Source organism: Lygodium microphyllum, chromosome 12 (genome assembly GCF_053477565.2).
Source record: "Lygodium microphyllum isolate KBCC chromosome 12, Lygodium_microphyllum_v1.1.10, whole genome shotgun sequence".
NCBI lineage: Eukaryota > Viridiplantae > Streptophyta > Polypodiopsida > Schizaeales > Lygodiaceae > Lygodium > Lygodium microphyllum.
The window spans coordinates 10,045,821-10,061,192 of NC_141146.1; the positions used below are offsets into that span (position 1 = coordinate 10,045,821).

The 15,372-nt window shown below is 46.2% G+C and overlaps 1 protein-coding gene across 1 annotated transcript in view; it reads right to left on the reverse strand.

The window, feature by feature from the left end:
- The window catches only part of LOC148027440 (uncharacterized), a 176,374-nt gene extending 161,572 nt beyond the window's left edge, over positions 1-14,802 (reverse strand). Inside the window, exons 1-2 of the mRNA XM_087689130.1 lie at positions 14,679-14,802; positions 14,484-14,597 (exon numbers count right to left, since the gene is read on the reverse strand). Coding sequence (XP_087545256.1) covers positions 14,484-14,597; positions 14,679-14,720 — 156 coding nt within the window. The 5' untranslated portion in view covers positions 14,721-14,802. The remainder of the gene's footprint in view (positions 1-14,483; positions 14,598-14,678) is intronic.
- Between the last annotated feature and the right edge of the window lie 570 nt (positions 14,803-15,372).

Here is a 15,372-nt window from a genome sequence, read left to right on the forward strand (position 1 = left end):
AGCCAGGATCTTTGCATGGCTAGAAGAGACAGCCATTGGGACAAATTGAACTAATGGTTTGTCTGAGCCTTGGGACCAGATTGAATGGACATTGAAGAATAGAATGCCACTCGTTTGGGACTGTGTGCTTAGCCACTGGAGATGGTACAAGACAATGAGCCTAGCCAAGACAGAAGATGCACATGTGAGAATGCCCACGGAACAAAACTCACCGTAACTGAGCCACATCACACTTTTTGATGTGGTTGCAATGATAAAAGTTGCTCAAAACAACTTGAGGAATGCAAGGGTCACCATCTCTAAAATTTAGGGAGTTACTATTTTTAGACCCTAGAATCTGTTCACATCATTATCTTGATTTTTGCACGATGATTAATTCTCTGGTTTGTGTCAAGGTCAAATTTTGCACCGATCATGGAGAATTTTAGACTGGAAGGTTTAAACGGGAAAATTGTTACATGTATGCCATGTGTCACAATTTGGGCACAAATTTCCAAAAGAGAGAGAGAGCATTAAAAAAAATGTAATAGGCAGGAGGGGCAGATCTGAGAGTGAAGTTTTCAAGGGCTGAGGGCAAATTGCTGCAAGCACATCAACTATGGAGAATACTTCTTCGTCTCTGACTCACGTACGGAGGTAGAGCTTGCTCCCTCTGGTCAACTCTCTCTCTATTCGCAGAGGAAATGCCCTGTATGATGGGCTGATTCAATCAAATGTAGGGTTCTGTGTTTTCTTTGCTCTTCTGCTGAGGCAAGAGCCTCACTGTCCAGGTTTAGGAGCAGTTGATTGCTTCTCCAATGCAGGAACTAAAGAAAGTGATGACCACGCCACACAGGAACAAGGTTTTCAGCTCTGATTTAGTGCTGTTTGTGGGACTGTTTTACTGCTGGAATGTTGCCAGGGTCAAAGGGTTTGTAGTCCAATTGGTATGAAACAGATTTGGAATGGAATAAGGCAGAGAACAGATCAAGAAACATGTGAAAACAGTAAATATAGAGTTTTGCAAATTGCAATTCTATACTCGAATTAGAGTTATGGTCACAGAAAGTGTTTTCCTACTTGGGATGTTGTTCTAAATATGCTGCAATATCCTTATACAGCTGAAATTTACTCAAAAAGGGATGTTGTTCTGGATATGCTGTATCGTCCTTATGCAACTGAAATTTACTCAAAAAATATGAAAGCCAACTGTTCACACGTTTTGTACTTCGATTTTATTTTTTTTTTAACCTTCCATCTTTTAATTGATAAAGAAATACCGAAAGAGGTGCCGGTCTTCGGGGCCAATCTGGTGTTGAGGGAGAGAGTGAGGTCTCTATTTGTGTGTGTATGTGAAAAGACCAGGTATTAACTGAAGGGACTACCGCTTTATGTGAGTCCTAGACCGGTTCCATAAGCCGATCAAAGCTAAGCCATGTGATCAGAGCACACATATTGAGGTTAGATACGGAGAAGACATGGATCCAAACCCCCTCCCCCCATGGCACAAGGATGGCACACTACCAAACCCACTTCTTTCAAGTATCTAAGGATGGTTTCATGACTCAATCCAGTTACGGGGATACTGAGGTTCTGCATGAGGTAAAAGCTCCTTTCTTAAGAAGATGGCTAGGAGCAATCGGAAAGGTCTCTTGGAGAGAGAGAGAGAGAGAGAGAGAGAGAGAGAGATGGTGTCGCCTGATTCTGTCGCGCTACTGACGGTCGTCTGACCGTCGCGTTTCGTCGTTTCGCCCCCCGCGTCAGCCTGCGCCCGTCATCGTCCGTCTGGTTGGCGCCATCGTCCGTCTGGTTGGCGCCCGTTCGTCTGGTTGGCGCCCATTCGCCCGCCCTGCGCTTAGGGTTTCTGCCCGCGCCCGACCCCTGCCCTGCGTCGTTGCTGCCTCGCCCGTCCTGCAGTCGGACCTGAGCCCTGTTGACCGTCGCCGCCCCTGCCTTCGTTCGTCGCCTGTCCAGACCTGACGTCCTCTGCCCCCCCTGTGGTTCGCCCTCTTGCACGTGCACTGTCAGGGTTGTGCCCTGTCACTCGCGATATTGGGACAAGCTACGCCTGAAGCCGCTGCTCCAGTGCCTGTCCTGTTCTGCCTGAGAAGGCGCGAGAGAGAGAGCGAGAGAAAGAGAGACGCTGCCCTCGCCCGCCAGACTTTTAACGCCTGCAACCTGTCCGTGTGACGTCCTGCGGGTCGTCCTCAGCTGTGTGCGCAACCAGCTTATAGGGGTGCAGCCTTCTAACGCAGCTGACACTGATCTGCACTGTCAGTCAGTCCTTCTTCGAGAACAGCTCGTCGTACACGATGGCTGGTTTGGATCTGGATTTCATAGACCAAACGGTGGCAGCACTTGGCCCGGACTCTGATGCTGAGGAACCGGAGGATATGGTTTCGTGCCCTGAAGAATTGCCCCCGGGTCCTGACATCCAGCCTGCGGGTAAACGTACCAAGCATACCCCGGCAGAGATAGGTGTTATTCCGGATCGTTCCTATGCGCAGGTTGCTTCGGATTCTGTGGACTCTCAGGAGGTGGACTGGGAGCATCTGTTGGAATTTGCCAACACTCTGCTTGGTGAATATGTTCAACATAATCAGGAAGCCTTCTCTGACTCTGCTCCAGACGATGTTCTGGAAGCTACCGTCGACCCAAAAACTGTCCTGCGCTCCTTTTCGGTATTTTATGATCGCGCGGTGATACTCTTCTTCACTGGTCGCATCCCGCTGCTTTCCTGTATTCGCCAATGGCTGCAGAGTCTGCTACAAGGGGAATGTGTTGAAGAGATTTTTGTTGGATCCCGCGGTTTTTTTGAGGTCCTCTTAAAAACAGAGACGCACCGTACTGCTCTCCTGTCTAAACTGCCTTTGTTTTTTGATCGTCGGTTGGTTCATGTGGTTCCCTGGCGCCCGATGGCAGATTTCCAGCGTCTCCTGCAACGTGAATGCCCTGTGTGGGTAGAAGTGGAAAATTGTCCGGCTGTTTATTGGCCGCTATTGAAGGATGCTATGGCCGCTGTGGGCACGGTTCTGGTCCCTCCCAGTCTCAGGGCTATGAATCGCAACCGCTTGTGCATGTTATGGGATACTGCAAGGAAACGGCCTGCGTGGTTACGCCTCAATTGCTCTGGTATGCATCCGTTACACTTTCGTTTGAAATGGGGCAATTTTGCAGGCCATTGCTTTTCCTGTGGACAGTTGGGGCACTTTACTGAATGCCCAGAGCAACAACACGTTTCAGATACGGGTCATGTTGCTCCGCCCATGGAAGATATGGTGTGTGATGCTCCGTCATTGGATACTATCCACCCGCCCCAAGTTCTGGCCAAAGGCAAACAACAGGTTTCGGGTCTGGATTCCCGTGCCACTGATTGGGTTAAAGTTCGTCCAAAAAAAGGCAACAGGATTGGTGCTGGCATGGAGAGTACTGTGCCTACTACCTCACAAGATTCCATGCGAACCTATATGCGCAGGAAGGAAATGATGTCTTCCGAGCGCTCTGCTCCTGCTATGGTTTCTTCAGCTCCCCGTCATCAGCCCGCCAGGAAAATGTATTCGGATCGCCTAAAGGGTCCGCCTGCCCAGCTGACTTTTGATACAAGAGGCAACGTTATTACTCCGTGGGACCGTCGTTACCCACGTTCCAACCCCAAGCACGCAGATCTGCCGTCTACTTCCAAATCTAGTCCTCAAAACTCTTTTGCAATGTTGGCAGATTTCTTGGATGAGGGAGTCCTGGATATTCTCGCCGACAAAGTCAAATCGAGGCAAGCGGTGCCTCGTACCTGATTGTGTTTTGTATACACATGAAAATAGCCACGTGGAATGTGCGAGGAATTTGTTCTCGCCACAAGCAACATGCCATGTGGACTGCATTGTGTGAGAATCAGTGGGATGTCCTGTGTGCTGTTGAGCACAAGAGTCACAGTGATGCTGGTGAAGTTGTGGATTGCCATGGCTTTCGTTTGTTCTATGCAGGAACACAGGCCATGCATTACTCGGGTGTGCTCATGATTGTGCATGCCAAATATCAGCCTGTTCTTGTCAAAAATGATGTTCATGGCCGCTTTCTGGTGGTTGAAATCTTATTCGAAGGGGAAATCCTATGGTTACTTGGCCTCTATGCTCCGAATGACTCGTTATCTCGCCGGGAGCTTTGGCAGACTTTGCAGACTTCCTTGTCACTTGGCAGACGAGGCTTCTTCATGGGAGATTTCAATATGTGTGTTGATTCTTCCCAGTCTACATCGGAACACTCGGTCATGGATGCGCCGGAAAGTCGTATGTGGTAAGAGTTGGCTCTTGCTGTTCTTAAGCAAGATCTTTGGTCCTGGCTACACCCGTCTTCTTCCGGCTTTACTTTCCATTCGGCCCAGTATGTCACAACATGGTCGCGGTTGGACCGTATATATATCATGCAGAATGATGATTTTCTGCCTGAGATGCTCGAAATAAAAGTGTTGCAGCAATATGTCCTGTCGGACCATTTCCCTCTGCAGTTTGAGTTGCTTGCACAACCCATTGCCCCTTTCAAGTAATTTCTGGAGAGACTCCCTTTGCGTTTCAACTCGTCCTACTTAAAGCATACAATTTTCCACGGCTATATGCAGCAATTGCTTGACAGATTCCTCTTGGACTTTTCCTCTCAGGGCACTGCGTCATTCGAAAGATTGCTCTCTAATGTGCAACGGGTTGCTCGGCAATATGGGATCTATCATGCTTCTCTTTGTCGGCGCCGTCGACAGGCAGCGGAGGACCTGCTGGTTTTGGTTCGCTCCCTGCTGGTGGACACTCCGGATGATGCATTTCTGCTTGCACTGGCCATGCGAGTGGCCGATCTTCTTAAAGAATTCCAGTTGAAATCGTATCAGTAGGCCAAATTGCAACATCTGACAGAGACTTTGCAAGATAGTGCATGTCAGACCCATAAGTTCTTTCGAGCTCTCCATGCCTCTCCTGCTCGAGAGAATATGACCAGACTCGAGGATGCACAAGGCCACCTTATCCTGGATCCACAGACTATTGTGCATATGTGCAGGAATTATTTCCGTGATCTTCTCGGTTCCGCTTCTCCTCCTTCCGCCCAAATTACTCAGGCCCGTTCGGTTTTTTATGACCGGTCCGCAATCAGCTTCCGCAGGACATGCAAGCTACTCTGGAGTCAGATATTGGTGAAGCAGAGGTTATGGATGTCTTGTTACACTTGCCCAAAGATAAAAGCCCGGGTTGGGATGGTCTCACCAATGAGTTCTTTGAAGCTTTCGCTACCCAACTGGCGAAACCATTGCAGGCTTTGTTTCAGCAGGTGTGGGAAACGGGGATCATGACTCCCTCATGGAAACAAGGACTTATTAAACTGCTTCCAAAAGTTCCTTCGCCATCTAAGTTGACACAGTGGCGCCCCATTTCTTTGATGGATTCAATGTACAAAATCTTTTCCAAAGTAATGGCGAATCGGCTCCATAAGCATCTCCCTGCCCTTGTGCACCCTCTCCAGTATGGTTTCATTAAGGGCCGAAATATTCTACACAATGTTTTGAATGCCCAATTGGCCATTGATTATGCCCGGCATTCTAATCAGGAGATGGTACTGATTCAACTGGACCTGGAAAAGGCTTTTGACTATCTGGACTGGTCTTTCGTTGCTGACCTTATGTCTGCTATGGGCTTTGGTGCTCGGATGTCTCGTCTGATCTACACCATTAGCGCTGCGGCGTCTTCGCGAATCATGCTGAACGGAGGTGTTACTGAGCCATTTGTCCTTGCCCGTTCTGTCCGACAGGGGTGCCCTTTGAGCCCTTTATTCTTTGCCCTTGCGACACATCCAGTTCTTTCCATGTTATCACATATGGCCGCCTCCTCCCAGTTGGCCGGACTGTCGCTTCCTACAGGACAACAATTCATTAGCCAATCCCTGGCGGATGATACTTTTATGATTTTGCGTACGGACAAGGATAACCTTCGAAAAGCATTGGATGTTTGGGGTCTCTTTGGTCAGGCGTCAGGCCTTCGTATCAATGCGCTCAAATCAGCCATTCTTAGCTGCACGGAGTCGGATTTGCAGTCCTTGGACTGGCAGGGTCTGGTTGTTCCTCGAGGTTCCATTGTCAGGCATCTTGGATACCCTTTGGGTGTTGATGTTCCCCCAAAGCAGCTTCTGCAGTGGATTTCTCAGAAAATGGTGGCCAAGTTTATGTATTGGAAGTCTCAGGCCTGGCCTTTTCATGTCCGCCTCAAAGTAGCCCAGATCATTATGTTGCCAATGCTCACATATTTCTTGCCATTGTTGCCTTGGACTCCTACGACTCTGAATGCTCTCACTCAGTCTATTCGCTTCATGCTATGGAAGAGGGATTCATTGCATGCAGGTATTTCCTGGATCTCCTGGTCGCATGCATGCACCCCCAAACGCATGGGTGGCGGAGCTATTTTAGATGCCCAAACTCACATGCAGGCACTTCGTTGGTCCCTTTTCCGCGCCATGTGCTCGGATGATCATCATCCGTGGGTCGCTATCGCCCGTTATTTCCTCGAGGGCCATGGGCTTCGGCATGGCAATACCCAACTCCGGAGTTCTTGGTGGCACGTTCTGAATGCTGATTCGCGGTTTTCCAGTTCTTCTTCATTGCTGCTCACTCATTTGGTGTCTTCCTGGAAACACGTCCTTCAAAAGGCTCAGTGGCACCCACCGGAGGATCGCTTGGCTGCTAACTCTTTTCAATTGGAATTACTGGCAGTCTCGCGTTTACTTTCGTGGGAAGGTAAACATGAGCTTAGACCGCAATTCAACCGAATGGCACGTTTGGGCTTGTCTTCAGTTGCGGATGCCACCCTTGCCAGTCGCAATGTGCTTATATCGTTTCGTACTGCTAGACGGCTTTTCAGGATCCCTCGTGGATATAAGCCTTTATGGGAACAGCTTTTGACGGTGATCCAGAGCAGACAACCCTTTCCTGCTCTTGCTTCGGATCATCCCTGGCAGGATTGGGACCTACAAGGACGGCTGCATTTGAGCAAAGCTTCCGCTAACCAAGTGTATCATCTTCTGATAAAAGATAATCAATGGCTAGTTACTAAAGCGAATGCTTTATGGGGATTGCGCAAATCCCGGTCATGGTGGCGGGCAACTGTGATGGAGGGCTGGGTCAACAAGACACCCTTTAAATACAAAGTCTTTCTTTGGAGAGTGATGATTGGGGGTCTTCCGCTTGCTTCGGCTCTCTCCAAGCGACGAATCTCCAATGGCACCTGTTTCTTTTGCACCACTACTATGGAATCCGCCCGACACCGATTTATTTCTTGCCCCGTCGCTAAGAAAGTCTGGTTATTTTTGTCGGCCGTTTGGCGAGGGGTGGTTGGTATCACACTGCGCCCCTTTGATTGGGTTTTGGCCCAGCCCAAATACCCTACTCCCGCACAGCCACATATGAAGCTCATGTATCACTTTCTTCGATACTGGGGCTGTTGGCATAACTGGACCATTCGGAATGCTTTTCTGTTTGACTCCGCCCATAATGTTCAGCGGCATATTGTAAGGCTTAAGGGCCTCTTGTATTGGCAGTTAGCTCTTCTCCATCGTTCTGACTTGCTCTCTACGGAGGACTTCCGTCCTTGGCATATGGCAATTTCCTCCGCATCCTTGCCATGAAATTGTAACTTGTAGTACTTAGCACCTCCTTACATGATGGCTTGGATTGTCATCATGTTCTTGTAATCAAGTAATCTTGTATTTTTTTCGTAATTAATACAATTACCTTTTACGAAAAAGAGAGAGAGAGAGAGAGAGAGAGAGAGTATATTAACGTCTCTAAAAGGCCAATGTGGCCTATGAGACCAAAGCAATATATACAATGATGGTGTGTTTCTCATCTGAAACGAGAAAAGATGAAAAACATGCCTATAATACTGAAAAAATGAAATAGTGTCCTATAAAAGGGAAACATGTCAATGATCTAAAAGTGAAAATAGAAAAAGGAAAACTCTCCATCAATGAGATGTTTGTCCTCTAAGGAGGTGTATCTCTGCATGGCTGAGGCGTCTTGGCATCTGTCTCCTATGGCGCTCAATGATGGAGAGAGAGAGAGAGAGAGAGAGAGAGAGAGAGAGAGAGGGGGGGGGGAGGGGGGGATGGAGAGGAGGGGGATGTGGGTGCTAGAGCCTCTTTGGCAGCACTTCAAAGGGAGGAAGAAAGACAACCAAGATAGAGGTGTGTGGCAAAGAGGATATATGCAGCCAAAGCAAAATAGATGCTATGAAGGAGGCCAAATTAGAGTATAAGTACCATACAAGGGCTTCTTTTTGGACTTGGGCAAGGGATAGAGTGAACAAAGAATTCTTTGGTACTACCAAGTCCCAAACACTCTAGACAAGGTATTAAGAGACTTAGGAGAGTAGATGGATACCTTGCCCAAGGGCCACAGGAGGTAGGTCACGTGGCCACAGATTACTACACTACCTTGTTGGTTCAACAACTTTAGTCCAGGTTCCATTGGTATACAAACTAGCTTGCAATCTTGTAAGCCAAACCTCTCAAGAAGTTTACCAATGTATCTAGACTGTGTCAATCCAATGCCTTAAGCATCATGAATGAACTAAATGCCCAAGTAATAATGCAAAGGTCCGAAATCTGACATCTCAAAAGTTTGCCGCGAATTTTGTTTGAATGTTGAAATTTGATCAACATATGTCCCTATAAGCAAAAGGTCATCAACATATAGACATATGATCAACAAGGATCCCCCTCTCTTTACATACGTAATGGGTAGACTCTGATGAGTTTTTTATGAACCCTTGGCTTAGTAAAAAGGCATCAATCTTTGCATACCAAGCTCAAGAAGCTTTTTTCAAACCATATAAAGCCTTTTTTTAACTTGCACACCAAGTGTTCAGATCCCACAACTACAAAACCAATGCATTGTTGTACATACACTTCTTCTTGAAGTTTCCTACGTAAAAATGCAATCTTTATATCAAGTTCATGCACAGTCCATCTATAATGGGCAACCAAAGCAACCATAGACCTAATGGTAGTCATACGGGATGTAGGAGCAAATGTCTCCTCATAGTGTGCCTTCCTTTTGTGTGTATCCTTTAGCCATAAGCCTGGCCTTATATTTGTCAATGGATCCATTTGCATATCTTTTCAGCTTATAGACCCACTTTGTACCAATGGTTTTCTTCCCAACAGGCAAGGACACTAGATCCCATGTTTGATTCTTTATGATGGAATCAAACTCAGCTTGCATTGCTGCCATCCAATGCACACTATGTTGTGCATCCTCAAAACATTCAGGCTCCTCATCATCAAGTGTATGTGCTGCCATAACAAACTCCATGGTATGTGCACCATCATGCATACAAGCTTACCTTCTAGTACGACCAGCAATAGGAGCATCCAAATGACTATCTTTCATAGTTTGCAAATACCATCTAGGCATCTACCTAGCCTCCTGATTGTGTACAAGCTATTGCTGAATTTCAAATTCAGCACCTTGCTGAGTGTCCAGATCAGCCATGGGCTGATTTTCTGCATTACCCAATGGAGCACTTGGCTAAACATTAAGTTCACTTGCTGAAACTCCAACTGTATCACCGAAAGACATGGGTAGCAGCCCTTCAAATACATCATTGGTAGCATGATATGTATCAAAACCAACAAGGGATAATTCTGATTTTTCATCAAAAACCACATCCCTACTGACAAATACCTTCTTAGAGACAGGATCATATAATCTATATCCTTTGCTCTCACTACTATACCCCACAAAAATGCATTTAACAGCCTTGTTATCCAACTTCTTCCTGAGTACCTTGGGAATGTGTACATATGCAAGACACCCAAAAGTACAAAAATGTCCAATAGAAGGTTTCCGACTATTCCAAGCCTCAAAAGGCATTACATTCTTTAATGCCTTGGTGGGGCACCTATTCAAAATATGACAAGCACACATAACTGCTTCTATCCAAAAACTATGTGGCAAACTCTTTGCTATCATCAAACAGACATCCATGACTCCTCCTCCTTGGCTATGTGCTTTCTACATTCTGTGATATAGTGTCATGGCTTCTTGTAATATTAGCACTTGCCCTTTTTTATTTGCGTGCCCCCCTGTTTCTTGCTGCCCTGTGAAGTACCTGAAGTCCCAAAGCTCTACAGAGCATTTTTAGCTTGGCTTCCCTTGCCCTTCTGTCTTGCCGTAAAAGCTTGCTCAGAGGCTATTACATCCACACCAATGTTCTTTCTTGTCTGCTCTTCCTCTAAGAGCAAACTGACCAACTGAAGAAAAGTAAGTGGTTGTGGAGAAATCCTCACGGTGAGACTCAAGGCCATATAAAAGGCCAAATACAAGGGCGGCAATGAATTCAAGGTAGTAGATATTAACTGCGCATCTGAGTATACTCATCTACATTCATAAGCTGCTCATGCAAGTCCCAAATTTTATTTAGATGATCCTGCATAGAATCACCCTCATTCATCTTCACAGTCTCAAGCTCTTTCTTCAAGAAAGAGATGCGGGTCTCATTCTTTCCAGCAAACATCTACTCTAAGGTCAACCATGCTTCTTGTGAAGCAGCTACAGACCGAACGTGGGGTATGATAGACCACTGGACTACCAATGCAATCAGCGACAAAGCCTGTGCATCTTGTGTGTCCCATGCCTTTTGTGCTACTGATCTCTAGGGAAGTGGCTGAGCCAGAGTGGGTTGAACAGGCTAAGCGGGCTGAGTTGCCCGTTGTCCACATCCTCCTGGAGGAGGATGTGTAACAGAAGCCATAACTCCTAGTCTAACTTCTTCACCGCTGACATAATCCCAAAGATTGTTTGCAATCAGCACATTCTTCATCATAAAAGACCATAGAGAATAGTTGTTGTCATCCAACCTATCCTCCTTGGACACATATGTAAATACATCATCCCCTGATTTGCCATGATAAATGTCACTGATCAAAGACCAAAAGACCAATATTTCAAGCTGGACCAACCTGGAAATCTCAGAATTTCTAGAAATTACAGCTAACAGTTTATTGTAATTAGCAAATTTAATCACACTCTGTCAAAAAACTGTCTGAAATGCACACTGTCCAAGGTGCAAAAAGGGCTTAGCAGCACTAAAAACGCAAAAGCCCCAAAATTTCTTGTCCCAAAATGCACAAAATCGGTCTATTTCAGACTATCACAGATATACATTTGCCAATCTTTGAGCTAACTACAAAAGCCCCAAAATTTTGATCCAAGATTGGACAAAATCTCCGTGTAAAACGTGTCCCAGACACTTGTTGAAGCAGAGAGATGCTTCCCAAGCACAAGCCCCTATCTGTGAATCAAAACTGAGTAAAAAACTAATAATTTTTCTTTTTACCTCTGATTATGACTAAGCAAAGCTGAAGTAGATCTGGCAATCCTAGCAAACCTGGCTGAGGTGGCGTGCGCTGATGAGGTTCGTGCAAGCTACTGGCGGGCCCTATGATGGATGCGCAGAGGTGGTCTAGGGGCCAAGGCAGTAGCATAGCTAGAGGTGCTAGCACGAGAGCTGCAGGGTCTAGCATAGGGGCGGACAGGCCGGGCATGCCTGGCAGGCGACTCCTCTACTGGCAGACTTAGCAGGCCTGACGCAAGATCACTACAAGTTGGAGAAACCGGCTAAGGCGGCATCCAAGCACAGGGAGCAAAGGCACAGTAGACAGGGGGCACTATAGGCAAAGGCGCCGCCTACTCAAGCAACGCTAGGAGCTAGCTCTTGTCTAGCGAATTGGGCACTTCAAAGGCCAACACACTGCCTGTGGGGGCACCACTGCAAGCGCAGAGGACAAAGCAATTGCTGGTGGTGGACAGGGCCAAGCCAAGCGGCGCTAGTGGTGCTAGCGGTCCTGGCAGTGCTGGCCAAGAAGGTAGAGAAGACCTGTGGACGAGCTGGTGGTACCTAGAGTTGAATGCCAAGAAGTTAGAGCTGCATGCTAGCAGCTCACCCTGGTGATGGCCAAGAGCTGAGCTGAGCTAAGCACTGCTCTAATATCAGATGTCAGATGTGAGAGAATGCACAAGGATCAAAGCTCAAGCTCAACTACAAGTACTGTTGACAGTGAAGAGAGTGTGATAGCACAACACTCAATACAATAATCTCTAGAGTATAAGGTGCAAGTACGAAGTACAACCATTAAACGTTAGGGTTGCAAGAGCATGTTCACACCGAAGAGTGTAAAACACGATAAGTGCCCAAACTGTGTAACATAGGCCCATGACAAAAAAAAGATAAATCTGGGGGGAAAAAACCTCTCGTAAGGAGAGTAAAATGTGCCCCAATGTCCTACTGAGGATCACCGACACTCCTCTGTGAGCCTAGGCATGAGTCAAACCCAACAATCAATTGAAGATACGTCCATGTTCAATGCTTCCTCACGAGTAGGCATTGGTATTTGTGTCGATACGCCACTTCCTCCTCCTCTAGTAGATCCCCCTCTCATCTTGGCGAGAATCTTGTTTGCGATATTTTGAAGGATTTTCTTGCACGGAGCAACTTTCCCCCCATCTTGGAAAGATATTGGAGAAGTCAATTTGCACCAGTTGTGTAGTGCTTCCCACAATACTTGAATATCCAATGGTGGAAGTTGGACTTCTTTGTGTCCTTCTCTACGTGAATGGCATGCAAATTGAAGGCCTCATGCTTATCACGTGTCATACTGCCCATGGAGAGGAGAGAGAGAGAACGGAGAGGGGGAGAGGGGGGTTGGGAGAGAGAGGAAGAGTGAGAGGCTTGACTTTTGAGAGAGAGGAGAGGAAGAGGATTGGGAAAAACTTGAAAGAGAAAGAGTGAGAGGGAGGGGGTTGGGAGAGACTTGAGCCTTGATATATTGATGCTTGAAGAGAGATGGGATGAGGGGAAGAGGAAAGAGAAAGCTTCACCACCAAGAATCAAGATCCAAGTGATGCTTAGGAGAGGGAGATGAGAATGGCAAATGCTTTTGCTGATTTGGTGTGCAAGCATGGAGGAGAGGAACACCTTTTGTAGATGAGAGAAAAGTGTGGAAGAAAAAAGAGACCCGAGAAGGGTCAAATGGTCAAAGAGAGCTGGCTAGAATCCAAGGGGATTAGGGGAGAAGTACATAGTTGGAAAAGGGGATGGGTTGTAGTATCCAAGGCTTTGCCACTCCCTAAAATGCCATGCAAGAGATCACTATTGCATAAACACGCTATCAAAATGTATTTTCGTCACATAGAAACACGCCACATGGGATGGCCAAAAGTGGCCCATTTCTTTGTATGAATCCGTACAATATTGTACGGTACCAATCGTATAGAACAAACTAGTCCATACTACGTACAAGGGCAGCTATGCCCTACATCACAGAGTCTATCACGTGCCCAATGAGGAGGAAGCTGGTACTCCCCTGATGGATCTGCCTCTAATGAAGTCTTTGGAACATCCAACAACTCAATAGGTGAATCCGATGGTGAAGTAATCTCCTCCTCCACTGATGGGGGAGCCTCAAGAGGCAAGCTCCAAAGGCACTGGCTCAGATGCCCAACTGTCACCTAGATCTCCAAGTACAGGATGCTCAACAATCCCCTTTGCAGCTGGAACCTCCACAAACCAAACATCTCGACTCGTATAGACCTCTCATGAAATGGGATTATAAAGTCTGTATCCTTGTGACTACAAGCTATAACCAAGGAACACCTGCCTTTTGGAAGCCGGCTCAAACTTCTCTCTTTGCTTCTTCGGGATGTGAACATAGGGATCACACTCGAACACCTTGAAATAAGACACATCTCACATCCCAAACACCCTGAAATAAGACACATCTGGCTTTTGACCAAAGTAAGCCTCAAAAGGTAGCCTACCACCAACTACAACTGATGTTCTCGTACACATGGACAGCCAGACATAGCCAGGCTATTGATTTTTTGGACATATCTACTGTAGAGCCTCTCCACGATCTGGACAAAGATTGTGTATACTCTCCATAGGAGATGGGACTGAATACAAGGCAGTTCAAAGACTACGAGGAGGAGGAGAGATGCTTTTCTCAGAACATGGGATTCTGGTACTGTTTTTTCTTTTCCAGACCCACATGGTCTAGTACTATAGACCTCCCAACTAGCTATTCATTCAAGCTTTGTAATAGACTTCCCTTGTTAGATATTTCTCGTTATGGAAGTCCCTTACAGGGCTGCTTTGTATTTTACTTTTTGCCTTGGGATACTTTGTCCTAAGGAGTGTTAATAGAATTTCTACTTTTCTCTGCAAAAAAAAGGAGAAATTGGTGGGTCCTGTGACCAGCTTTCCAAAAAGCAAAAGGTTCTAGACTGATCCATTTTCACTATGGTGGACATTCACTGCCACTTTGTACATTGACAACCAACACAACATACTGATAACCTGTACACAGCATTTTAATAATCGATATCACAAACCGATGATCTACACAGCACGTTGATAATCAACATTTTCCCACCAAAATGAGATTTTAAAGAAAGCGCAGAGAGAGAATGAGAGACGCGCCTGCAATACTTCCGGACCTGGCTCCGCCATTAAATGCTTCTGGATTCTCTCGAGAGCGGCCCTTCGACTACAGCGATCAATGTCATGAAGAGAATTCAAGTCTCTTTGGATGCTCTGCAGGCGATAGCATCATGTAATGTCAGACATGCAGTTATGTTACTTGATTATGGTTCCTCCATGAAAGCTTCACAGAACCTGCACGAAGCGAGATGCGAGGCTGCCATGTTCGTTGTCCATAGCTGGAGCTGCGGTGGCGCTAAGCCAAGAAGGCCCAAAGGTGGTGGTTTTCGAATGTTTTCTTTCTCTTTACAGTGTTTCGTTCGTTCGTTCGAATATGATATGATTTTATTTATATACCGGAGTGGCCCCATAAGTTTGTAGTGCAACACAATTTCAAGTTCGCATTTTCTCAAAAAACCCATGAAGGCGATTCCTATGATCAAAGGACACTCTTAAGAGATTGTAAGAGAGAAAGATCTGGATTCTGAGGTATAACACTAAGAGAGGCTTTTTCGCTAGGCGTATAGAGGCACAAAGGAAGTCATCCAAGCACGTCCTCATGGTGCATACGAGACAATCTCACTCATTTGTTGGCCAAGCTTGTGGGTTTACAAACTTTTGAGAAAATTTCAAAATTTCCAAACTTGTAGCTTTCATTTCATGCTAAATCACTTTGCTTTTTCTTTTTAAAGACTTTAAAAAGTCGCTCATGGGAAGAGGACGTGCTAGGTTTGGGCATGTTTTGATACATTTTGCTCCATGTTGGTGTATGTTTTAGAACTCAATGTGGGTAAATGCTCCAAGGAAAATTCAAGTGCTACATTGTTCTACATAGTCCATAAGCATCCAAAACCTAGTCCATGCAATGAAGAGTGAGAAATTTGAACAA